The following is a 26,916-nucleotide window of genomic DNA, read 5'->3' as shown; positions in this document are numbered from 1 at the left end:
AAAAAAAAAAAAAAAAAGAGAGAGACTGGGAAAGGTCAATTTAGGGTCATGGAGTTGTGGTTCAATAACATTATCAAGAACAAGGAGCCAAGAACAAGGCGGTGTCACACATGCAGCATAAAGATCCTGGTTGGAGCTCCTGGCTCCCCACCCCCCACCTGCAGGGAAGTCGCTTCACAGGAGGTGAAGCTGATCTGCAGGTGTCCGTCTTACTCTCCCCCTCTGTCTTCCCCTCCTCTCTCCATTTCTCTCTGTCCTATCCAACCACAATGACATCAATGACAATAATAATAACTACAACAATAAAACAAGGGTAACAAAAAGGAAAAATAAATAAATATTAAAAAATAAATTTTTTTTTTTTTTTTTAAACATTATCAAGGACAAATCTTGCTTTCTCTACTCAGTCTGTTTTCATGCTCATACTGGTAAGAAATTCATTACATGTAGAAATCTGACAAAGGAAGAAGGGGGCAAAAAAGAAAAGGGAGCTGGGCAGTGGTGCACCAGGTTAAGTACACTGCATAAGATGAAGCTCAAGGACCTGTGCAAGGTTCCCGGTATGAGCCCCTAGCTCCCCACCTGCAGGGAGTTCACATCACAAATGGTGAAGCAGGTGTGCAGGTATCTCTTTGCCTCTCTCCCTATCACCCTCCCCTCTCAATTTCTTTCTGTCCTATCCAAAAAAAACCCAACAATAATTAAAAAAAAAAAAAAGGCTGCCAGGAGTAGTGGATTTGTAGTGTAGGCACTGAGCCCCAGAGATGACCCTGGAAGAAAAGTAAATAAGTAAATAAAAGCCCATATCTTTCTTTATAGCTCTAGTGAGAGAGGAGGATTTTTCCAGACTCTCTCCAGTTCCTTTCCTCTTGTCTTCTTGGCTATAATTGTCTCACACTCTCATTCCTGAAATTCATACCTTGCCAAAGAAATGGGATTATCTTTAGATTGTCCAGACTGGAATTGGAATGATATCCATTTACCACACTAATTTGAGAAATGAGCAAAAGACAAGGTTCTGTTTGGGAGAAAAGGTAACTTATTAGCTGGGGTATAGGTAGTCCACAAGTTGTAGAGCTTATAGGATATGTCAGTCAATTGGGAACATTGTCATCCAAACTCAGACTGGAAAAGGCAAGTCAGTCCTCTCACAACTCCTCCCCTCCCTTTCCCATTTCAGTGTTGTCTGTCTTCTCTGAGCACTCAGGATGCTATCTTATAGCTGCTACTTCCTCTAGACAACTGGCCACAGGAGAAGCCACCAGGCATGCTTCCTAAAATTGAGGGAGTGTGATGAAGTGAATGAGATGTGTGTTACTGCAAGCCCAGTGACATAACCAGTGCTGGAGAGGGGATGATGATGAGGAACGTCAGTGACCAGTGAATGCCTTTTTTTTTTGTTTTACCAGAGCACTGAGCAGCCCTGGTTTATGGCAGTGCAGGGGATTGAACATGGAACTCTGGAGCCTCAGGCATGACAGTCTCTCTCTCTCTCTATTTCCTTTAATTTTTTAAAGAATTTTTAGAGATATTTATTTATTCCCTTTTGTTGCCTTTGTTTTATTGTTGTAGTTATTGATGTTGTCGTTGTTGGATAGGACAGAAAGAAATGGAGAGAAGAGGGGAAGACAGAGGGGGAAAGATAGACACCTGCAGACTTGCTTCACAGCTTATGAAGGGACCTCCCTGCAGGTGGGGAGCTGGGGGCTTGAACCGGGATCCTTTCGTCAGTCCTCACATCTTGTGCCACCTGTGCTTAACCTGCTGTGCTACTGCCCGAGAGAGTCTCTTTTCATAGCCATTATGCTATTTACCCCTTCCCCCAGTGAGTGATATATGTATGTATGTGTGTATATATATATATATATATATATATATATATATATATATATGTTTTGTGTTTTTTTTTGCCACCAGGCTTATTGCTGGGGGTCGCTTCAAATGGTGAAGCAGGTATCTATCTTTCTCTCTCCCTCTGTCTTCCCTTCCTCTCTCGATTTCTTTCTGTTTTATCCAACAACAATAACAAGAGCAACAAAATGGAAAAATGGCCTCCAGGGGCTGGGTGGTGGAGCACCTGGTTGAGCACAGGTTACAATGTGCAAGGGCCCAGGTTCGCCACCCCGGTCCCCACCTGCAGGGGGAAAGCTTCACAAGCGGTGAAGCAGGGCTGTAGGAGTCTCTCTGTTTCTTCCTGCTCTCAATTTCTGGCTATCTCTATCCAATAGTAAATAAAGATAATTAAAAAGGAAAGAAAGAAAGAAAGAAAGAAAGGAAAGAAAGAAAGAAAGATGGCTTCCAGGAGCAGTGGATTCATAGTGCAGGCACCAAGCCCTATCTATAAGCCTGGAGGCAAAATCAAAATCAAAATAAACAGGAACCTAAAGGTAGGAATAGAATAGACGAAAACAGTGGTCTTGGTGTGGGAAGAAGCTAGGATGTCTATTTTAGGTATGTTCCAAAGGAGGGGCCCACGTCTTTAGTAATTTTTGCCTGAGCCTGATAGTTAGCATGCAGGTGGACCAAAACTATTGTCTGGGAAGATGGTGTCAGATACATATCTTAAACAACCAAGATACTTAGAGTCTGATGTCAATGACAGGTTATTATTTTGGTTTGGGGGAGAGAGAGTGTTGGTATTCTTCATAGTGGTTTGGTCCCCTTCCCCCCCCCATCTCTAGTTGATTGTGGTTTAGTCCTGCTAGTTTGGTGCCCGCTTGTCCCCGCCCCAGGAAGAACCCCCCACAGAGTTCCAGAGTTCCAGAGTAATTGGTGCCACCACGTGAGAAGGAGGCAGGAGAGTTCTGTTTGGTGACTAGTTTGGTTTAGTTATGAATCGTTGATCCTGAATAAAGAAATACAACGCAGGTGTCGCAAAGCGCAAGGACCAGTGGAAGGATCCCGGTTCGAGCCCCCGGCTCCCACCTGCAGGGGAGTGGCTTCACAGGTGGTGAAGCAGGTCTGCAGGTGTCTATCTTTCTCTTCCCCTCTCTGTCTTCCCTTCCTCTCTCCATTTCTCTCTGTCCTATCCAACAACAACGACAACAATAGTAACTACAACAATAAAAAAAAAAAAAAGAAGAAATACAGCTTCTCGGCCCAGCCATATGTCTCTGGTCGTCTCTGTTACCCGCTGTGAAGCCAGCTCGGTTAAAACAAGAGAGATTACATTATTTGGGTTTGGCTGCCTACTTCCTCCCAATTTCAGCAAGAACTTCAACCTCAAGTGTAGAAGTCCCCAAAAAGTTTTTGGTAAACTTGAACAGAGTTAATGTAGATGCTTAAAAGTATGCCCTTGCTCAACAATTTGTTTGGCTTTGTATGTTAACTCTCTTTTCAGTTACCAGGTTCCAGATGTCATCAGGATGCCGGCCAGGCTTCCCTGGACTGAAGACCCGCTTCCCCAGAGACCCACCCTACTGGGGAAAGAGAGAGGCAGACTGGGAGTATGGACCGACCAGTCAACGCCCATGTTCAGCGGGGAAGCAATTACAGAAGCCAGACCTTCTACCTTCTGCAACCCACAATGACCCTGGGTCCATGCTCCCAGAGGGATAGAGAGTGGGAAAGCTATCAGGGAAGGGGGTGGGATATGGGATATGATGGGAATTGTGTGGAGTTGTACCCCTCCTACCCTATGGTTTTGTTAATTTATCCTTTCTTAAATAAATAAAAAAAACATAAAACAAAAAAAAGTATGCCTTGTAGGGAGACAGGCTATAGCACAGCCGGTTAAGTGCACATGGCGCAAGGCGAAAGGACTGGAGTAAGGATCCCTGTTCAGCCCCCAGCTCCCCACCTGCAGGGGAGTTGCTTCTCAAGCAGTGAAGCAGGTCTGCGGGTGTCTATCTTTCTCTTCCCCTCTTAGTCTACTCTCCTCTCTTGATTTCTCTCTGTCCTATCCAACGACAGCAACGACAACAACAATAATAATGATCACAATGATGATGAATCAACTAGGACAACAAAAGGGGAAAAAATGGTCTCCAGGAGCAGTGGATTCATGATGAAGGTACTGAGCCCCGGCAATAACCCTGGAGGCAAAAAAAAAAAGTATGCCGGGAGTCGGGCTGTAGCGCAGCGGGTTAAGCGCAGGTGGCGCAAAGCACAAGGACCAGCATAAGGATCCTTGTTCGAACCCCGGCTCCCCACCTGCAGGGGATTCGCTTCACAGGCGGTGAAGCAGGTCTGCAGATGTCTATCTTTCTCTCTTCCTCTCTGTCTTCCCCTCCTCTCTCCATTTCTCTCTGTCCTATCCAACAACAACAACAACAACAATAATAATAACTACAACAATAAAAAACAACAAGGGCAACAAAAGGGAATAAATAAATAAAATATTAAAAAATTAAAAAAATTAAAGAAAAAGTATGCCCTGTAACACAAGAACCCCAGTTTATCTGATGATGATAAGAGATGAAGTTATTTAAATCCAACCCTGCCTTTCCCTACTTCTCCAAAACGTTGAGTAGCTGGTTCACCTGTATCTTCTTGTACTTTTTAAAGGAGGACTCTTAGTCCAGAAACACAAATGTGTTTGCATAAATATAAAGTATTAAAAAAAAAAAACACCTCATGGGCTTGGGTGGTGGCACACCCTGTAGAGCTCACATGCTCTAAAATATACTGCTGTATATTTTACCACCTTTCTGACACTAATTTGCAGACGCAACTAGGATCCCATCCTGACTTCCCTGGGCAGATGACCTCACCAATGTGTTCTGAAGTCTCACCTCTCCAAGGTCCTATCCAATTAAGGAAAGATTAAAAACAGGTGGGGGGGGGAAATGGATGGACCCGCCAACACCCATGTCCAGCGGAGAAGCAATTACAGAAGCCAGAACTCCCACCTTCTGCACCCCAAAAAGAATTCTGGTCCATATTCCCAAAGGGATAATGAATAGGGAAGCTTCCGATGGAGTGGATGGGACACAGAACTCTGGTGGTGTAAACTGTAAGGAATTATACTACAGTTATCTTTCAATCTTGTTAATCATTATTAAATCACTAATGATTTTTTAAAAGATATTAGGGAAGCAACCCGTCGTTATAAAACAGCTTCTCTTAATTAAAAAAAAAAATCTATGTGTTGTATCCCACGTGCTTTTAAATTTCACATGCAACTTTTTATGTAACTATGGCATCGGCGGTCCGAGACGCTAAATGGTGCAATCCAGTCAGCAGGCTAAGTTAAATTTAAAAAGCATCACAACCCCGGAGTAATCTAACCAGGGCATGTCAGAAGCAAGACAATACCTTGGGAGTTGGGAGGTTCCAAGGAAGCCCATGAAATTGCACCCTCCTGGACCAGAAAGCCTGTTCCCTAGCACTGGCCGAGCCCTTGCACCTGCACAAAAGCGAAGACCCAAGTTCAGGGGCTTTGTCTCCAAAGAACAAAGATCGGTCCAGCAGCTCTCGGGCTGTTTCTGAAAGAACGTGGCCGCCTACGGAGCCCCCGCGCAGCTCCAAGCACTGCGCCCCCTGTGCCCCCGCGCAGCCCACCCCGGCGGCAGAGCGCCCACCCGCGCCCCTCGGGGCCCTTTAAGCGCCGCGCCCCCCGCCCGCGAGCCGGCTGCGCGGGGCCGCCCGAGCCGGCCGCGCCTCCCGCCGAGGTTACGTGAGCCCGGGGCGGGCGGCCGCTGGGCCAATGGCCGCCGCTGGGGCAGCCGCGCTCCTCCCGCGCCGCCGCCGCCGCCGCCGCCGCCGTAGGGTTGCGGGCTCCTCCCGCAGGAGATAACTGTCAGCGCGCGCGAGGCGGCGGCGGCGGCGGGCCCGGCTCAGTCATATGACCGGCGGCCGGCGGCTCCGGCGCCCCACGGAGTTCAGCAGCCGCCGCCGCAGCCCCGCGCTCCCGCAAGGCGGGGCGGCCAGGTTGCCGCCGCAGCCGCCGCGATGGCCCCGCCGCCCGGGCCGCCGCCCCCGGTCGCGCGCTGAGCCGCCGGCCACCCCCGGAGCGCCACGGCCGGAGCCGCAGGCGCGGCGGCAGAATCATGGCCCCGACCCTGCTGCAGAAGCTCTTCAACAAAAAGGGCAGCGGCAGCGGCGGCAGCGCGGCGGCGGCGTCCGCCCCGGGCAGGGCTCCCAAGGAAGGGCCCGCCTTTAGGTGAGGGGGCACGGGCGCGGGACCCGAGCTGGCCGCGGTGCCCGCGGGGGAAGGGGTGGAGCGGGGGGTGGGTCCCTGGGTCCCCACGCGCCCACCCCGGACGTGGCAGCCGGTCGCGGGCCCCCGGCCCCGGGGCTGGTCCGCGTGGACGCGCCAGATCTCGGCGTGGTCCCGAAACCTGTGGCCGTGGCCGGGAGGATCCACAACTCGGGCTCCTTCCTCCTCCTCCTCCTCCTCCTCCTCCCCCCACGGAGTTCTCAGTGCCCTGCTCCTCTCGCGGCGTGTTTGCTCGGCCTTGGGAGTCCGCGTGAATCCCTTCCTCTGCGGGTGCTGCAGGGCTGTGAGCTGTCATTTTGAGGGCAGCCCCGACCTATTGTGTACGTGACAATATTTTGAAGTTGTGAAGGAGCAAAGGCAAGGAAAAAAAAAAAGAAAAGAAAAAGAAAAGCATCTCTTGCTCTGTGTGATAGGTTCTCCAAACAGATGAATGAAAGTATGTAATTTCCACCTCGGGAAGGTTGATGGTGTGTGTGTGTGGCGTTTACTATCTCAGTGCTTTATGTTGATTTTTCTCTTTCACTCTGTGCTGTAGGCGCTGTCATAATTCCCACTTTACAGATGGGGAAATAAAGTCACAGAGGATTTAAACAACTTGCCCAAGATCCACAGCTCTGCACAACAGAGCCTGCATTGTGACCTAAACAATTTTTACACAGAACCCATCTCTGTGAGAATATATTCTGCTTTCAAGGGCCAGCTTTCTTTTAAAAAAAAAAAGTTTTAAAATGGTCTGTATTAGTTTTCAGCACACTTAACTTGAAATTTTTTTTAAACCATTGACAGACTTTTTAAAAGCGATTAAAAAAAAAAACTGAGCGTCTATGTTTAATTCTGACATTCTTCTAGTTGCTTTTTGGCCAACATGTCTTACAAAAACTAGTTTACTATTAACCAAGTGTAGACCCAGAATGACAAACCTTTTAGAAGTTTCAAATGAAACTTTGTCACTAGAAGTCCAATGTGCTACCCATTGTGCCACAGAGCCACCTTCAAGTGAAACTTTGAATACCTTTTGGATTAAGTTTTATATTCCAGAATATGTTTTGGATTACATTTTATGCTCTAGTTTTTGCACTTCTTAAAAGGCCGTTCACTGAAAAAACACATGCCCTCACTGCAGTTATGTGACTATTAAGTACTACTGTTGTGTATTGGTGGTGGTGTTTGGAAGGTAAATTGTAAGGCCTTTAAACTAACCTAGTTGAAGTCTCATGTTTCTCTTAGGCTAACTGAATCCTTATAATGTGAGTAGGGAATTCTATTCCTCTCACTCCTGTGAGTACTAGTGATGCTGTGTTCTGTCTCTGAAAGGTAGAATTACTTCAGATCTAGGGTATGTAATTTCTTCTCTTCGATCCCAGTAACCCAGACTTACTTAGCAAGGGATCAGGGCCTGGGAAGAAAGAGACATGTATGTTACAGGTGTCTTTACTTTGGCAGCCCTTGTCAAGGGCAGTGAAAGCCACGTCTTTGCTGGTGGAGATAGTGGAATTACGTTCTTCTCATTCCCTGTGCTCTTATTTCAGTTGCCCACCACCATTTCCTCCATCCACAAATTAAATTGAGTCTATTTTAAATGAAAAAAAAAAAGTGACTATATTTAGACCCTGGCCTTATTAGGGAAACTCATTCCCACTTTGTGGGAACATTTTCAGGGTAGCGTGCTAACTTTGCATTGATATATAATGGAGAATTTTATTGTGCCAAGGACTTTTTGTTTGTTTCTTTCTTGATCTCATTAGGGTTTTCTACAAACTTTGGAGTAATGATATGTTGTCTTCCAGAGAATTAGAGATCTTACTTGTCCTTGCTAAGGCCTTGTCAAACAGGCACTAAGTAGGTGGGGACAGATCAACCAGTCCATTCCAGACAACAGAGGACACCCAAGTGGATGTTTCTCTTGCTCTTATCACCTGATGTAACTCTCAGATGCTATGTAGCTCTCCTGAGAAGCTTCCTGGGAAATATCCTTTCTTACTCAATGAAACAATGATGTGCTTTATTTTATTTAGCTTTTACTATATTGGAGGTGGCATGTACTTTTATTTTGGGGACGGGGGAGGGTGTGTGGAATGGGGCACCTCATTCAGGGTCATAGCTGCCCTGGGAAACATACTTTGTAAGTTAGTCGATATCAAGACTTTAAGGTAAAACCTACTGATAACACTAGAACTTTGGCGGTGTGTTTGGTGAGTCTCATATATTTGTATACAGGTGTTCAGCTCTACTAACATTTTATAATGTGGGCCAATGTTAAGTCAGATTTTAAGAACTTTACTTGAATGTGAAAATGAACTAGTATTTCTTCTCTTTTTTTTTTTTTAAGATTTTATTTATTTATGAGAAAGATAGGAGGAGGGAGAAAGAACCAAACATCACTCTGGCACATGTGCTGCCGGGGATTGAGCCTGGGACCTCGTGCTTAAGAGTCTAAAGCTTCACCACTGCGCCACCTCCCGGACCACAGAACTAGTATTTCTAACAGATTTCTGATCTTGGGTGCATTTAAGTATATGGTGTAATTTAAAAATTCCCTGAGGACTAAAGAAGGTTTTTGGGGCAGTTTTGTAGCTTATATATGTATCTGGTTTTAGTGTTTTGGGAAGCGGTTTTATTATTTTTCTTTCCATGCATGTCTCTTTGCTTCTCTGAAATTTTGCCCTGCTATTATTCTATTCATTCTGTGCACATTTCCTGGTTATTTCCAGGAATTAGGGTTCTCATTCCAGAGTTTTCACATGGTATCATTGATTAGAGAGGAAACTTGTTCTTGTCCAATGTAAGTAGCTTATATCAGACATTATTTTCAGTTCTCCATGCTTTCTGGCATTCCATCTAAAAAGAGTGAATAATTAGTCAGGATTTCTTCATATATATATATATATATATATATATATATATATATGTCTCCTAGGATCTCAAAAAAAAGCTCATAGGTAGGAGGAAGAGGTTAATAAAAGGAACAAAGAGCTTGTATTTACATGTTTGGGAGAAATTAGAAGACTTAACAGTTATGCCGTTGTGAGATGTTAGCATTGTGCAAAACTGTAAAATTGCATTGTGATCTTAGACATTTGAGAGAATTCTCTATTTTCTGGTATTCAGAATGCTTTCATTTTTAATTCATATACAAATATATACCCTAACAACTTCTTGTTCAAGAAAGATTCCAAGTAAGACAGTAAGAGATGATTTGTTTGGTGGCTCAAATCAGAAGTAGAATTCAGTTCTTGATTATTTGGGATTTCACATGAATATGTTCACCTAGGAATTTTTAAAAATATTTTATTTATTAATGAGAGGGATAGGAAGAGAGAGAGGGGAGTCGGGCTGTAGCACAGCGGGTTAAGCGCAGGTGGCGCTAAGCTCAAGGACTGGCGTCAGGATCCCGGTTCGAGCCCCCGGCTCCCCACCTGCAGGCAGGTCCCTTCACAGGCGGTGAAGCAGGTCTGCAGGTGTCTGTCTTTCTCTCCCCCTCTCTGTCTTCCCCTCCTCTCTCCATTTCTCTCTGTCCTATCCAACAACAACGATATCAATAATAACTACAACAATAAAACAACAAGGGCAACAAAAGGGAATAAATAAATAAAATAAAATAAATTTTAAAAAAAAAGGAAGAGAGAGAGAACCAGACATCACTCTGGTACATGTGCTGCCGGGGATTGAACTCGGGACCTAGAAGCTTGACAATGCTTAATCCACTGCACCACCTCCCGGACCACATCATGCTTTTATTTTATTTATTTATTTATTTATTTAATTTTATTTTTTGCCTCCAGGGTTGTTATTATTATTGGGGGTCTGTGCTGGCACTATGAATCCACTGCTCTTGGAGGCTATTTTTCCCATTTTGTTGCCCTAGTTATTGTTATTGTTGTCGTTGTTGTTGAATAGGACAGAGAGAAATTGAGAGAGGACACGAAGATAGGAGGAGAGAAAGATAGACACCTGCAGACCTGCCTCACTGCCTGTGAAGCCAACCCCCCTGGATATGGGGAGCTGGGGACTCGAACCAGGATCCTTCCGCTGGTCCCTGCACTTTGTGCCATGTGTGCTTAACCCGCTGTGTTAATGGTCGGCCCCCAGATATCATGCTTTTAAGTCCAACACTTGCCATTTTGCCACTTCTGTTGTTGCCTTGTTGCTCCTTTATTATTATTTTTTTCTTTTTCTCTTCTTTTTCTCCTTTTCCCCTAAGAGAAAAACCACAGTACCAAGTTTTCTTCACTGTAGTGGGGCTAGGCTTGAAGCCGGGTTGTACACATGGCAAAGTAGCACACTATTCCTATGAACTACTTGATGGCCTGCTTTGTTCTTTTTTCAAAACCTTGCAGCTGTTTTGTATTTCTTGGTATACTCTTTAGAGACTTTTGACAGAGATAAAGAAAGAACTGTCCCATATAATGTGATGAGTTCTGTTCAAAGTGTTTGGGAGACCAACCATTGGTTTAGTATTACCTTTTGCACCCTGTTTTTATGAGAGCTAATTAGTCCCTTTATCTGTTGCCCTTGGTATATATATATATATATATATATATATATATAAAATTTTTTTTTGTAGTTATTGTTGTTGTTATTGATGTCATTGTTAGGTATGACAGAGAGAAATGGAGAGAGGAGGGGAAAACAGAGGGGGAGAGAAAGACAGACACCTGCAGACTTGCTTCACCGCCTGTGAAGCGACTCCCCTGTAGGTGGGGAGCCGGGGGCTGGAACCGGGATCCTTATGCAGGTCCTTGCGCGTAGCACTATGTGTGCTTAACCGCTGTGCTACTGCCTGACTCCCCAGTCCCTTTATTTTCTGTTTTTAAATTTTATTTTTTAGGACAGAGAGAAATTGAGATGGGAAGGGGAGATAGAGATGGGGGGGAAAAAGAGAAACACCAGCAGTACTGCTTCATCACTCATTAAGTCTCCCCCCTGCAAGTAGGAGCCTGGGGCTTAAACCTCAGTCCTTGTGCATGGTGATAGGTGCGCCACCACCTAACCCATTATTTCTTTTTTTAATTACTATTATTATTATTAGTGGTTTAATATTGATTTACAAAATTACATGTCAACAGAGGTATAATTCCACACCATTCCCACCACCAGAGTTCTGAATCCCCAATCCATCCAATGCAAACCCCTGCAGTTCTCCCAAGGTTGCAGACATGGGTTAACTGTCATCTCTACAACTATCTGTCTATATTTCTACATAATTTCCCCCTTTTTCTTCCAGGTCCAGTCGTCTCTTTCCCTCCAAGCCACTCATGACCCTATTACTACATCCAAATGTCCCTCGCTTTTTCCTCCTGTCTCTGCCAATCCTGATGGAGCTGGAGTTCAGAGCCCTCTTATCCTCTTTCTCCTATCACTTCTCCCCCACTGGGAGTATGGAAAAAAATTGGTTTTGGTGTGCAGAAGGTAGGAGTTCTGGCTTCTGTAATCGCTTCTGTGCTGGACTTGGGCGATGGTAGGTTGATCCACACCCTCAGCCTGTTTTGGTCTTTAGCTAGTGCCCCTGTTACTTCTTTAGCTCTCAGTTTTGTTATTTGTAAAGTGACAGCAACTGGTCCTACATAAGAGAGTTGTGGTAAGGTAAGATAAGGTGTTTGAAAAGTATCAAATGTGGTACAGGGCAGGAGAGACAGCATAGTAGTTATGCAATAAGACGTTAGTGCCTGAGGCTCTTTTGCCCCACGTTTTATCCCCAGCACCTAAGCAGTGCTGATTAAAAAAAAAAAAAGTACAAAATGGTTTTATGTATTATCAAGATCCTTTGAAGTTCTGGAGGGAGTTGAGTGCATTCATACTGAGGCTTGACTCTAATTGAACCTCTTTTTCAGAGGCTGCTTCCTCTCTGTAGATGGGGGAGCTTGAGAGAGAACCAAAGCAACATGTTTCTTGATGTTGTCAGTGATGAAAAAGAGTCTAGTTTTTTAAAAAAAATTTTTAAAAATATTTATTTATTTTTCCCTTTTGCTTCCCTTGTTGTTTTATTGTTGTAGTTGTTATTGTTGTTGCTCTTGATGTCGTCGTTGTTGGATAGGACAGAGAGAAATGGAGAGAGGAGGAGAAGACAGAGGGGGAGAGAAAGACAGACACCTGCAAACCTGCTTCACTGCCTATGAAGGGACCTGCCTGCAGGTGGGGAGCCGGGGGCTCGAACCGGGATCCTGACGCCAGTCCTTGAGCTTAGCGCCACCTGCGCTTAACCCGCTGCGCTACCGCCCGACCCCCAGACTCTAGATTTTTCAGGGTAAAAGCTCTCATGTAACTATTGTAATTCACTCTAGACCTGGCTGGGGAGACCGACGGTCCAAAGTATGCTGTATATATATATATTTTAACCCAGAATCATATGCAGGTTTTATTTACTGGAATAAAATAATTTTTTAATAGCAAAAGGGGCCATTTGTTGAATGATACCATTACATAATGGATGACACTCTGCAGCAGCAACTTTATTGCATGTGTGTGCGTATACAAATAGGTGTATGCACATATATAACACAATACCTACTGTGCTTATATGATATACACATACACATGTAGTGTGTATACTCACACAGACAGAAAGGTATCCTTAACAGAAAAGTAATAATAAAGTATAAACAGGGCCGGATGGTGGCACACCTGGTTGAGCGCACACGTTACAATAAGCAAGGACCTGTGTCCAACCCCCCCCCCCATCCTCACCTGCAGGGGGAAAGCTTCACAAGTGGTGAAGCAGTGCTGCAGGTGTCTCTCTGTCTCTCTCCCTCTCTCCCTACACTTTGCTCTTAATTTCTGGCTGTCTCTATCCAATAAATAAATATAATTTTAAAAAGTTAAAAAATAAAAGGTATAAACATAGGAATAACACTTTAAAATACGGTTATGATTATGGAAACACTAGGATTTGGAATCTTTTGCATAGCTTTTGTGATGTAAAATTATTTTAGATGTTAAATAGTCTGGAGTATTCTAGGCAGTGAGGGAGTCAGCCATTTGATTGAATAAACATTTGATCTGAATCAAAACTCTTTGTAGAGGTTTTCCTCTTTGCTCAAATAGCTGGTGGTTCCTATTATTAGTAGTAAGATGCTGTAATTTTAATGTACTTCAAATCTACCTTGTTATGAGCCCCAGGAGGCCAATTTAATTAATGTTGGTAATTATAGGCAGTAACATGCATGTGCAACATTCCTACTAGTTGCACAAGGTCTCTGCTTCCTCGAGCCTCAGACCATACTGCAAGGCTTCACCTGGGCTCAGAGGGCTCGGTGGCATCACATGCAAGTCTCCAGTTAGTGACTGGGAGAGACCTCTGGGCTGTTGGAAAAGTCATGATGCAGTTTTGCATAGAAAAACAGAAGAAAACAAAAACAAAACAACCAGAAGTTCAGAAAAAAAAAAGTCATGACTTTCTGACAACTCTTTTCAGAAAAGAAGTAACACAACATTTTTAGGTTGGGGGGCAAGTTGGATAAGGTGGTTGTAATGCCAACACATTTAATTTTAAGATTTCAAAGTTCATGCCGGAGGGTGTGTGGAGACAGTTCACTATTGGACTACAGGACTTGCATGCATAAGGTTCCAGGTGGGATCCCCAGCGTCCCCAGCATCGCCTATGTCAGTGCTGAGCAGGGCTCTGCTCTCGCTCATCAAAATAACTGAAAAATATAAGTTGAAGTTCTGAAATGTGAATTGGTTACACATTGTCATTTGACTGGACTTGTAATCTTTTTTTTAAAAATTTATTTATTTTCCCTTTTTGTTGCCCTTGTTGTTTTTCATTGTTGTTGTAGTTATTATTATTGTTATTGATGTCGTCATTGTTGGATAGGACAGAGAGAAATGGAGAGAGGAGGGGAAGACAGAGAAGGGGAGAGAAAGATAGACACCTGCAGACCAGCTTCATTGCCTGTAAAGCGACTCCCCTACAGGTGGGGAGCCGGGGGCTTGAACTGGGATCCTTACACTGGTCCTTGAGCTTTGTGCCACGTGCACTTAACCCGCTGCGCTACCGCCAGACTCCCACTTGTGATCTTTTTAATGTGCTGCAGTAGAGATTTAAAGAGAGCTCTGGCTTTTACTAGTGTGTGTGCATGTGTGTGTGTGTGTGTGTGTGTGTGTGTGTGTGTGTATTTCTTCTGGTTTGCTTGTGAGGTCAGCTTAAGGAAGCCACTTGGCTGTTATGTTTCCTTGGCAAAGGAAGCTGTAAATGATTGTCCTTGCACTTATGAAAAGCTTTGGCTACCAGCATGAGCTCCTGGTGGGTGAATCTGATTAGGGAATTGGTACTGTGCTTACTTCTCCAGCCACTGTTTTTCTTGGTGTGGGCGAAAAGGAACAAATGCTTTATACTGATTGTACAAGTCCCTTGCCTACTGTGAATTGTTAGGCTTATACTGTGAGCTCATGTCCGCTGAATGTAGAAGTAAAATTTTCCCATTGAGTGTTAGCAGGGTTGAAATATTTGGTGAGTTCTCACTTACCTAGTGTTCTCTAGCTCAGGTTTGTAAAAAGAAAGAAAGAAAAAGAAAAAAAAAGATTATCATGTGAAAGAGGAAAAACAGGATGGACTTTTCCAGCTAACTGGGCATGTAATAGTGACTTCCCTCTGCTCCACCCCATCTGTAAATGGAACATCCATGACTCAGGGCCACACAGACACTTTTGTAACCAGTGCTTGAACGGGAGGGTGGGATGGAGATGGAAGGCGATGGGCTGACACCCCACTTGTGTTCAGCCAGCATCTGTCCAGCTGCCTTTATAATGGACTTCTGAAAGGGACATTGTGCCTTCTCACACACCATTGCTACTTATGTAATTTTTTTCCTTATTCCATTTTCTGTTTGCACCAAAATAATGTGTGTTACTAAATGAAATAAATGCAGCCATTAATGTTGTGGGGACATGATGTCCAGCAGAGCGCTCTGTCTCTTGTCTGAGTGTATAAGCATTAGCTTGAGTCTGGATCCCTCATTATCATAGTCGTCTCTCTCTCTCTCTCTAACTGTGTGCCTTTCAATTCCATATGTATTTAGATGATTTTTCTGGTTTTGTCACCATAATCTTGTTGATTTGTATTGTAGCAACTGTGCCTGGCAGAGTTTTGAAAGGAGAGATATACACTATATTATTATTATTTGCTGATAATCTAATCGCACCAAAGGCCTTTGAATTATAAAAAAGAATATTTCTGTATTTTTCAGAGCTCACCTTTATATGAATGGTAATTGATTATTGATTATCTTCCGATGTCTAATTGAAAATGACAGTGAGGTCCGGCAGAATAGCTCATTTGAGTAGATTGCTGCTTTGCATGGGCTGGACCCAGGTTTGAGCATGGCCCCCACTACACTGAAGGAAGTTTCAGTGCTTTGTCCTCTCCCTCTATTTAAAAAAACAAGGAAAATGACACCCAAAGCATGCAGTATTCTATATGAGAGTGGGTTTGATAGTAGAAATTTACCCCCACCCCCCAGTGTTAAAAACCTGCATTATGAGGGAGCAGCCCTTATTCTCATCTCCAATAAGGACAGTGGCATGTTGGAAGTCATACTCTTACGCTGCAGTATACCTGAACAGCTTATACACTTGTACTTATGATGAAAATGTTTCCTAAGAAATATTTTCGCTTATTTGAATATACTCTTGATTACAGTATATAAAAGATATTAATAAAACTTAAGCATGTGCATGAATTTACTTGGCAGTTAACACAACTTAACAAATATGGTAGGGACTGCATAGTGGCTCACCCAGGAGAATCTACATGGTACCATGTGGAGAGATCTGGGTCCAAGTCCCTGGTTCTCACCTGGAGGGGGACACTTCAGAAGTAGTAGAGCAATGCTGCAGGTGTTTCTTCCTTTCTCTTACTCCCTTTCTCTCCTCTTACCCTAATTCTATAAGATATTTAAAAAAAAAAAAAAGGAAAGGAAAGAGGCCCCAGGAGCAGTGGGTGTCCTGCAGGTGATGAGACCTGGTGGTAATACTGGTGGAGAAAAACATCTTTTATTTATTTGTTTATTAATTTAGTATACCGGAGGCTTCATAATACTAAGTGTAGCATTTACACAATTTACTGATCAGACAAGCACTATTCCATTTTATTTCTGTTTGGCCTGTTCTGACTAAAGGGTGTGTGTGTGTATGTGTTTAATATTTTATCCATGAACCTTCTCACAGAACACATTAGCATCTCATTTGACAGTTTAACAAACAGAAACTTAGAATTTGCTTACGAGCTCACACACATCACTTAAACGGAATCCAGTGGACTTTTTGCATTTAATTAGCTAAATTCAGCTAAGTAAACTTTCCATTTAGTCGTCATGGCAACCATGTTTCTTCACAAGCTGGAGACAAGTTAGATGTTAATCTGTACATTTCTCAGGAGAAAAAACAGGTGTTGATTTAGGAAGTGTTAGGAAGAAGGAACAAAATCACCAGTCTAATCAGTTCTACCTTTAACGCCTTATAAATACCGTAGACTGTCAACACTTTTTGGCATGCCTAGAAAATTGGACCCTCTCTTTCTCTTTCTTCCTTTCTTTCTTTCTCTCTTTCTCTCTTCCTCTCTTTTTCTCTTCCTTTCTCTCTTTCCCTTTTACAGGCAAAACCTCTGAGGCTTGTGGGAAAAATGTAACACATTTATTGTCATTTAGCTCCTAATTAAGTACCTTCATTTACTCAAGACACACACACACACACACACACTGTGTGTGGAGAAATAGTAACAAGAACATCTTTTAAGTTTGAAGGCATTTTTAAAGTTTACATTTGAAGGTAATTGAATGAGATAAGAAAATGTGCTCTATTCCAGCCCTTAGGTCCATGATTGGTCAACAGTTTATTTGGCTTTGTATATTAACTCTCTTGTCAACCACCAGGTTCCAGATGCTAGCATGATGCCCACCAAACTTCCCTGGACAGACAACCCCACCAATGTGGCCTGGAGCTTAGCTACCCCAGAGCCACGCCCCACGAGGGAAAAAGAGAGACAGGTTGCGAGTATGGATCGACCAGTCAACGCCCATGTTCAGCAGGGAAGCAATTACAGAAGCCAGACCTTCCACCTTCTGCATCCCACAATGACCTTGGGTCCATACTCCCAGAGGGTTAAAGAATAGGAAAGCTATCAGGGGAGGGGATGGGACAAGGAGTTTTGGTGGTGGGAATTGTGTGGAGTTGTATCCCCCTTATCCTATGGCTTAGTCAGTGTTTCCTTTTCTTTTTTTTTATTGGGGAATTAATGTTTTACATTCAACAGTAAGTACAATAGTTTCTACATGCATAACATTCCCCAGTTTCCCATATAACAATACAACCCCCACTAGGTCCTCTGAATCCTTCTTAGACTTGTATTCTCCCCACCCACCCACCCCAGAGTCTTTTACTTTGGTGCGATCAGTGTTTCCTTTTTATAAATAAAAAATTTAAAAAATAAAAATAATAAAAAAAGAAAATGTGCTGTTGGGAGTCGGGTGGTAGTGCAGTGGGTTAAGTGCACATGGTGCAAAGCGCTTAAGGATCTCTGTTGCAGCCACGGCTCCCCACCTTCAGGGGAGTCGCCTCACAGGCAGTGAAGCAGGTCTGCAGGTGTCTTTCTCTCCCTCTCTGTCTTCCCCTCCTCTCCATTTCTCTCTGTTCTATCCAACAATGATGACAACAATAATAACTACAACAATAAAAAAAAGGCAACAACAGGTAGTAAATATTTTTTTTTAAAAAAAAAAGAGAAAATGTGCTGTTGTGGCTGGGTGACGATGCACTCAGCTGAGCTCACACATTGTTGTGTGCAGAGAGCACACAACCCCCACTCCCTACCTGCAGGGCAGAAACTTCATGCGTGGCGAAGCAGTTCTGTAGGTGTCTCTTTTTTTAATCTCTCCCTCTCTGTTTCTTCCTTCCTTTATTCATGATTTCTCTGTCACTATCCAATAAAAGGATTGAATATCATAGACCTGGGGGAAAAAAAGGATAATGTACAGTTCTGCTTAGAGTGCAGACATGGGAGTTCTAACTCTGTCACTGTGACTGCAGTGCCTTAGTGCAGTGCCAGGCAGAAAGGTGCATTTGATAAATGAATTCAAGAGTTTTGAAAACCAGTGATTCTTAGAGTCTCTGGCATTCTCTTCAAATTGTTGGGCATTACGCCAGCTCCCCTGCATTGCTTGATGTTATGGTCTATTTACATAATCATTGTTTTGCCTGAGACCCGTCCTGCCTGCAGGGTATTGGTTAATCCCACTGGTTAGAACCTTCGCAACAGCTGCTGTGGAAGCTTTCTACCTTCGCTCTCTTTTCTCCACCCCCTCTCCTAGCCATTTCCTTTTCCCACTTGCCACTTCCGGTTTTATATATATATATATATATATATATATATATATATATATATATATATATAGGCATTGTCTCTGATCAATAAAGGCATAGCATTGCGTTCCTGCTCCGCCACGAGTTCCTGGTCTCTCTCCCGCATTGCTGAGTAAGCATCCCAGGTTGACTCCGGCCAAGTTCTCTCCAACCCAGAGAGCACGCGTGCCGGGAAGAAATATCCACGACGCTAGCCTGGCATCAAATGATTTTTTTAATAGAGAGCTATCTTTCTTAATGCTTTTGGCAAATGAATTAACACCCTCCCCCCATCTCTTTTTGCCCCTAGGGTTATCACTAGGGCTTGTTACCTGCACTACGAATCCACAACTCCTGGTGGCTATTACTATTTTTTTTCTATTTTATTGGATAGGACAGAGAGAAGTTAAGAAGGGAGGGGAATAGAGAGAGGAGACCTGAAGATGGGGAACTGGGGACTCGAACTGGACTCCTTCTGCTTGTTCTTGCACTTTGTAGTGTGTGTGCTTAACCTGGTGCACTACCGCTTAGCCCCCTTAAAATAACATTTTTTTTTAAAAAAATGGGGTGGGGGGGACCAGGAAGTGGCGACCTGGTTAAGCACACACACAGTAGTGCGCAAGGAACTGGGTTCAAACCCATGGTCCCCACCTGTAGAAAGAAAGCTTCACGAGTGGTAAAGTAGGGTTACTGGTGTCTCTCTCTGTCTCTCTCCCTCTGTATCTCCCCCTCTCCTCTCAATTTCTTTCTGTCTCTACCCAATAATAAATACATAAAATTAAAAAATAATAAATAGGAACCTTGCTATAGACAACTCAAGAAAATTTATTTTTAATAAGATTAATCATTTTTCTGTTATCAAAATCATAGGATAATAATCTAAAGGGACGTCTTCTATCTAGACAAACAAAACCATCTAAAAAGACTATTGCATAACAAATATTAGATCCAGTTATAAAATCTCACAGCTGTTGAAAGGAACTTATTGAAAAAGTATTTTATTTATGTCACATTTGGGGATCTTTGAAATTATTTACCGTGTATTGATAAATACAGGATGCTTTTTCTATACTTTAAGACTCATTTGCATGTCAGAGTCATTTGCATGCTGTGTGGTTTGATAAAACCTAAACGCATTGTAGAATAAAATTAGCTAATTCAAATAGAAAATGTGGCACATTTAATTGTAAAGCAATATTGGTATTCTGAACCTTGCAGAGACTGTTTGCACATTATGTGAAGTGCTTTAGGGAAAAAAATGCCATCATCTTTGGTTCGGATGTATAATTGTTTCTTTTGAAAAACTGGCTAAAAGTGGGTTTGTGACTCTGATCTTTAAGAGTACACCCCACACTAACCCATCATTAATCATCGCCTGCACTGTGTGAGGAATTGAACTGTGAGTAAACATTTCTCCAAGCATATCAGGCAATGACTATTTGCTTTAGAATGGTACACTCAATAAACTCGTTGCTAGGAGGGACAGAGGTAGCAGGAACTATTAGCCCCGTCCAGTGGATGAAAATGGTTCCACAGTAGCCAGTTGGCTCTTTCCAGATGTACAGGTCTTCACAGTGTCCCCCATGAACATTGCTACCTAACCCTTTGGCTGGATACTATTGTACATTGCCAAGTGCTATTATGTTGCTGACAAAAATCTGTTCACAAGTTGTGACTTGATTTGTTTTTTTTCAAGATTACTCCATTTAAATGCTTCTGATTAAAAATCAAATATAAAAGCCTCTCACTTCATATTCCTCTGTTTTCCAAAGGTTACCGTTATTATGTCAGGTTTTTTAAAAATTTATTCAAATGAGAAACATATAGAGGGAATGCTGGAGAGACAGAGACCACAGTATTGTTCAGCTCTGGTTTATGGTGATACTGGGGTTTAAACCAGGGTCCTCAGGAGCTTCAGGCATGAGAGTCTTTTTGCGGAACCATTATGCTGTCTCCTCAGCCCTTGCCAGTTTCTTTTTATATCTTTCCATAAATACTTCGTACAGTTTAAGAAAAAATAAATTTCTTTATTTTTTATTTTTATTTATTTATTTATTGCCTCCAGGGTTATTGCTAGGGCTCAGTGCCTGCACCATGAATCCACTGCTCCTGGAGGCCACTTTTCCCCCCTTTGTTGCCCTCGCTGTAGTCTTGTGGTTAGTATTGCTATTATTGATGTCGTTCGTTGTTGGATAGGATAGAGAGAAGTGCAGAGAGGAGGGGAAGACAGAGAGGGGGAGAGAAAGACAGACACCTGCAGACCTGCTTCACCGCCTGTGAAGCGACTCCCCTGCAGGTGAAGAGCCGGGGGCTCGAACCGGGGGCTCGAACCAGGATCCTGAACCAGGATCCTTACACTGGTCCTTGCGCTTTGTGCCACGTGCACTTAACCCGTTGCGCCACTGCCCGACCCCCAAAATAAATTTCTTTTACACAATTTGACAGTTGCTAAAAGCGCTGTTCTGTGTTTTTCTAACTGTTGCTTCATATCCTGTTGAATAAATGCACACATAATCCATTGATTCTCAAGTCTGACTGAACTTTAAAGTGACCTAGAGAGATTGAAATATCCAGAACCATTCTTCTGGGTATTAAGCTAATCTGGACTTTGGTTTTTCTGTCTATCTTGTTAAATTAAAAATTCAGGAAGCCATTAAAAAAGCCAACTGCCTTTTTTTTTTTTTTTGGTGGGGAGGGGGAGGGGCACTCACAGATTTGCACTTAGGGATTGCAACTCAGGGATCACGAGTTTGGTTAGAAACCCAAACTTGTGTCCCAAAGAAGGACAAAGGTCCAGAGGTTTTTATGGAGAGAAAATTCAGGGAGAAGCTACAGAGGATGAGGTAATGGTCAGGTGAAGGAATCATAAGTTAAAAATGGTCAGGTGGAAGGGGCTGGGGAGATAGCATAATGGTTATGCAAATAAAATGACCAGCCAGAGGGGTCACAAGGTAGCATGGCCAGGTGGAGGGGTCACAAGGTGGAATAGCCAGGTGGAAGGGCCACAGAATACTGGTAGGTGAAAATTCTCTTTATCAGCCCCTATGGACAGTGTAGTCTCGTTCCTGCTGGTTTACTGGAATGTTGGTTGTTTGACCCTGTTCTGGTGAGGCAGTACTTCTGATACGCTTGCCCTGGCTCTATCTAAAATGACCCACTTTACACAGTCTTTATGAAACCCTCCCCAGGTAATTTTAGTCTGCAGCTAAGCACATGGTCACCAGCTTCCGGTTGATGGATATTTTAGGTTTTTATCAGGCTATTTCCTTAGAGATTATAAACTCCCTGGTCAGAAGATCCTTATACATGAGTACAAGTATGTTTCTAGGATAAAGACCAGAATAGAACTTCTGCCAAATTGCTTTTCGGAGATGTTTATACTTCTGTTTTTGTGCCTATAACAACATATATTGTTTGTAACTAGTCAGTGGAAATGATTCAGAGCGCCCTATTGAGAAAGTTCTGGTAGGCTGATGGTTCAGCTCTGGCCCTGGCTCACCCTGGGTTGAGAGGGATCATATGTTTAGCATTTCTGTGCAAAGTGTGATTTAAAAGAAAGAAAGAAAGAAAGAAAAAAACTCCTGTGCATGAAGATAGCAGAACATTTTTGCCTATGGAGCTGACCATTACCGTTACATTGATAAAAATCTCAAAAATGAATATTAAATGGCTTTCTGACAGCAGGAGTAGCCATATTGTTAGCTTCACAGGATATTGTGTGGTACTTAGGTGATTATGAAAACTATACTAATATGTTTGATGGCAAAAACAAAAACAGAAAATATGCAAATGTATGCCCCACAACTGGAAAATAAAACTAAACTACAACTGTTCATGGGATGGGATAATGAACTCATGCTCAGTTTTTTAAAAATAATAAACTTTTATAAAATGGTGTTGGCAAAAATATTAGGAGAAAACCTTTTTTTAAAATTTCTTTATTTTTACAATTGATAGTAAAATGTAATAGTTTACACACGCATAACATTTCCCAGTTTTTCACATAACACTCAACCCCCACTAGACCCTCCTCTGCCATCATGTTCCAGGACCTGAAGCCTCCCCCCACCCCAGAGTCTTTTACTTGAGTGCAGTGCATGAAGGGAGAGAGCCTTTTATAACACAGAGCCACTTATGATTTTAAGGATGTGTTTTTTATATTATATTGCAAACTTCACTATTATGCAGGATTAATTGTAGAGTATTCGTATGAATAGCTTCTCTGGAATCGTTTCTTCTTTTTTTTTTTCTTTTTTTGGGGGGGCGGATTTTGAGGAGATAACCATAAAGATCTAACCCAGAGCCTCATTCTCTACTTTAGAGGTCCATTCCTGGCCTCTGGAATCTAGTCTTTGGTAGAAACACATGTCTATCATGTGATAGTTTTTTTTTTTTTTTTTGCTTCTAGGGTTATTGTTGGGGCTGGTGCCTGCACTACGAATCTACTGCTCCTGGACGCTTCTTTTTTCCCTTTTGTTGCCCTTGTTGTGTATTGGTGTGTTATTGTTGTTATTGCTGTTGTTGTTGTTGGATAGGTCAGAGAGAAATGGAGAGGAGGGGAAGACAGAGGGGGAGAAAAAGATAGACACCCGCAGACCTGCTTCACCGCTTGTGAAGACCCCCCCCCCCCCCCCAGGTAAGGAGCCAGGGCTCCACCATATCCTTTTGCAGGTCCTTGAGCTTTGCGCCCTGTGCACTTAACCCGCTGAGCTAGCACCCAGCCCCGTGCTAGGTGTTTTTAACCCACTCACTTATGGATTATAAAGCTAATGGTTTATAGATGAAACAAGTAAGACTTGAAATTATCAAGTAGTTAGTGACTCAGAGAAGGGAAGTCAAAGTCAGGGAGCCCTATTTATACTTTTTCTTCTCTGCAGGTTAGTACTTGAAGTATGTGAGAGTCTATGAGACTTATAAGGAAATCTAAAGTTTAAGAATTATTTAATTATTTCTAGGGGCTGGGTGGTGGTACACCTGGTTGCGTGCCCATGTTACAATGCACAAGGACCTGGGTTTGAGCCTTCAGTCCCCACCTGGAGGGGGAAAGCTTCAGGAATGGTGAAGCAGGGCTGCAGGTGTCTCTCTGTTTCTCTGCCTCACTACCTCTCCCTTCTGTCTTGACTTCTGACTGTATCCAATAAAATACATAATAATTTTTAAAAAATTTAAAAGGAATTATTTCTAGAGCTCTTCTGATTTAATGATACAATAATAGATACCAAATATAAAAAATGATAACCTAAAATAGTAGACTTCAGGGGTGAGTCTCTAATGTCAGAATCAGATGACAGGAAGAGAGGTGTGAGGGCCCTGTAGGGAAAGCTTTATCATGAAGTTAAGATCGGATGGGTTAGGGCCGGAGAGATAGCTCACTGGGTGGGACATAGGCCCTGCCATGTACGTTGTCTGCTGAGTTCAAGCTCCAGCACCACATGTGAGTACCGCAGCACCTGGGGAAGCATCATGCTGTGGTATCTCTTCGTTTCTGTCTGTCTGTCTGTCTCCCTCTGTCTATTTGAATGGGGAAAAAAAAAAACCAGCATGGAGACAGTAAGATTATGTATGCTCAAGGCCCCCAACCCAGCCCTGCCAATAACAACAACAAAAGCAGAACTGGTGACTTGAGTTCAAAGAGGTAAAGAGGATAAGGAGTATATCTTAAAGACGGTTAATCCGGATTACTTTTGAAATTCTAATGCTCCCAAAGAGGCAAGATCCTGTGCCCTTGCAGGCATTATTCATTTTTAAGTTTTAAAGTTAGGTGACTGCTGAAAAGTTGATGAGAGGTCTTCAATTGATATTTCGAGGGCGAATCAAATGACTCGGGACTTTGTTGGACATTTATGTTTCTCAGGTTCAGACCCCACCCCACCCCTTATGAAGCTGGACAGATGATCTTCTCAGAGAGCATTATTTCATCTGTAAAGTGGATGTCAAAATCACTCTTCTTTCAAGGTCGTGGTGAAGACTAGAGAGCAGGTGCACCACTGGGGTGATTACCACGTTGCTTGGCATCTGTTAGGTGTTTAGTAAATCAGACTTAGACTTTATCTGGCTCAGCCTCTGGCTCTGCTAGCTACTTCCCTTTATTAATCCCATTTCTGGGTGACCTCCAGATGATAAGAAGAAAAAAAACACAGGAAGTTTGTGTTCATCAGACTGCAGAGTTCTTTCTCTGAAGGCACTGGAGAGCCATTGCAGTTTGTAGTGGGCTGGTGAAGTACCTTGCTCAGCACAGGTGCTCCAGCTTGATTTTTGATGCTAGGATCCAAGCTAGTGCAGTTTTACGATGTCTAATAATCAGTGCTGGAACATGTCCTGTACCCCTTAATCTTGCCTCACACCCTATCTCAGACCTCTCCTCTCTGAAGTGATAAATCATTATGGAGTAGAAAAAGCCAGAGCTCACCCCACCAGTGATGTCATGCTCCCACCTTTGTGGTTTCTCACCAAGTCTTTGGCAACATTCTTTTTTTAATTTTTATTTTTTTACTATCTTTATTTATTGGGTAGGGACAGCCAGAAATCAAGAGGGTAGGAGGAGATAGGGAGAAAGAGAGACACCTGCAGCCCTGCTTTACCACTTCTGAAGATTTCCCCCTCCAGGTGGAGACTGGGAGCTTGAACCTGGGTCCTTGCACATTGTAACATGTGCGCTCAATCAGGTGCACCACTACCTGGCCCTTCTGTGGCAACATTCATACTGGATAAATCGATCACATTTTTCTGAGACAGAGCACTGCTTAGCTCTGACTTAAGGAGATTGAACCTAACACCTTGAAGCCTCAGGCATGAAAGTATTTGGCATAACCAATATACTCTCTCCCCAGTTTCCTCTCTTACTTTTTAATTTAATTATTATTATTATTATTTTTACCAGAGCACTGCTCAGCTCTGGCTTGTGGTGGTGCAGGGGATTGAACCTGGGACTTTGGAGCCTCAGGCATGAGAATCTCTTTGCATAACCATTATGCTATCTACCCCTGCCCAATTATTATTTTTTTAATTCTAAAACATACTTTATTTTTCAGTGGGAGAGAGACAGACAGATATATAGACACTGTTCAGCTCTGGCATATGGTAGTGTTGGTAATTGAAACTGGGTCCTTGGAGCCTCAGGCTTGAGAATCTTTTGCATAACCATCATGCTATCTCCTCAGCCCCCTTTTAAATATTTTTCTTTGGGTGCCAGGGACTGAATCTAGGACTTCACACATGCAAATCATGTGCTTTGCCTTGAGCTACATTCCCAGCTTTCTTTCTGTCTCTACCTCTCATTTATTTTTATTACTTTTTTTTTTTTTTTTACAGTGAGGGAAAGAGAACAGAGCACTCTCATCCTGTGAGGTGCCAGGGATGTATACTCAGGACCTCTTACATATGAGGTATTGCTAGGCAACTTTTCTGGCCTATATTTTAACTTGGGCATGGGATAGGGGCAGAGGAGACCCTCTCCTGCAAGAAGAGGCTTTAAAAACTATTTTATTTATTTATTTATTAGAGACAGAGAAAAATTGAGAAGGGGAAGGAGAGAGACGGAGAGAGAAAGAGACACTTGCAGCTCTGCTTCACCATTCATGAAGCTTTCCCCCCTGCATGTGGGGACTGTGGGTTTGAACCTGGGTCCTTAGGCATGGTAACATGGGCACCCAACCAGGTGTGCCACCACGCAGCCCCCAGAAGAGTTTTGTTTAGAACAGTCTTAGGCTTACAAGAAAATATGTTAGGAGGTACTCAGAGTCCCTGCTCTCACATTTGTGCAGCCTCCCTGATGGTCAGCATTCCCCATCAGAGTGGCATGTTGCTTTTGACCAAGGAGAAACCTGCGTTGACATGTGACAGTCACCTGGAGCCACGGATTACCTTAGGGTTTGCTGTTGGGGTTAAACAGTCCGTGAGTTTGGACAAATAACGTTATGGAGCATCCATGATTATAAAATCTCACAGGGTATTTTACTGCCTTAGAAGTCCCCATATGCTCAGCGTGTTCATCTCTTCCTCACCCCCAGAGTATTCTTTTTTTTATATATATATCTCATCTCCTGTGTTGCCGTTGTTCACCTCTAAGCAGTTTCCCCAACAGTTTGGCTTCTCACTTCTCATACTGATGACTTTTGCAAACATTTGTGAAGAAGCCAGTTGTGGCTGCATCCGAAAATTCCAGACTTAATGCTCCAGAGAGGGGTTTGTGTTTGAAGACTCTTGACTAATTCAGATTACTCACGATTGTTAGACTATTTTACTAACAGAGAGAGGGATGGAGGGAAAAGGCAAGAGGAGGCAGTTGTCTTAGAAACTAAGAAAAAGGAAAAGCTTGTAATTGTCCTAGCCATCTTATCTTTCTGAAGTGCAAAGAAAGGCTTCTAATTGCATGGGGTGGGGCGCTGATTCAGAGAAGGAGTCAAACTCTGCTGGCTCCAGCT

The 26,916-nt window shown here is 43.1% G+C and overlaps 1 protein-coding gene across 2 annotated transcripts in view; it reads left to right on the top strand.

The window, feature by feature from the left end:
* Window positions 1-5,786: 5,786 nt before the first annotated feature.
* The window catches only part of FNIP2 (folliculin interacting protein 2), a 152,861-nt gene continuing 131,731 nt past the window's right edge, over window positions 5,787-26,916 (top strand). For both annotated transcript variants that reach the window (XM_060178894.1, XM_060178891.1), the window contains exon 1: window positions 5,787-6,103. In XM_060178894.1, the coding sequence (XP_060034877.1) occupies window positions 5,991-6,103 (113 nt within the window). In that variant the 5' untranslated portion in view covers window positions 5,787-5,990. The remainder of the gene's footprint in view (window positions 6,104-26,916) is intronic.

Source organism: Erinaceus europaeus, chromosome 19, assembly GCF_950295315.1.
Source record: "Erinaceus europaeus chromosome 19, mEriEur2.1, whole genome shotgun sequence".
NCBI classification, from domain to species: domain Eukaryota; kingdom Metazoa; phylum Chordata; class Mammalia; order Eulipotyphla; family Erinaceidae; genus Erinaceus; species Erinaceus europaeus.
The sequence above is the reverse complement of the archived record's forward strand: the minus strand, read 5'-3'. Positions and strand labels throughout refer to the sequence as shown.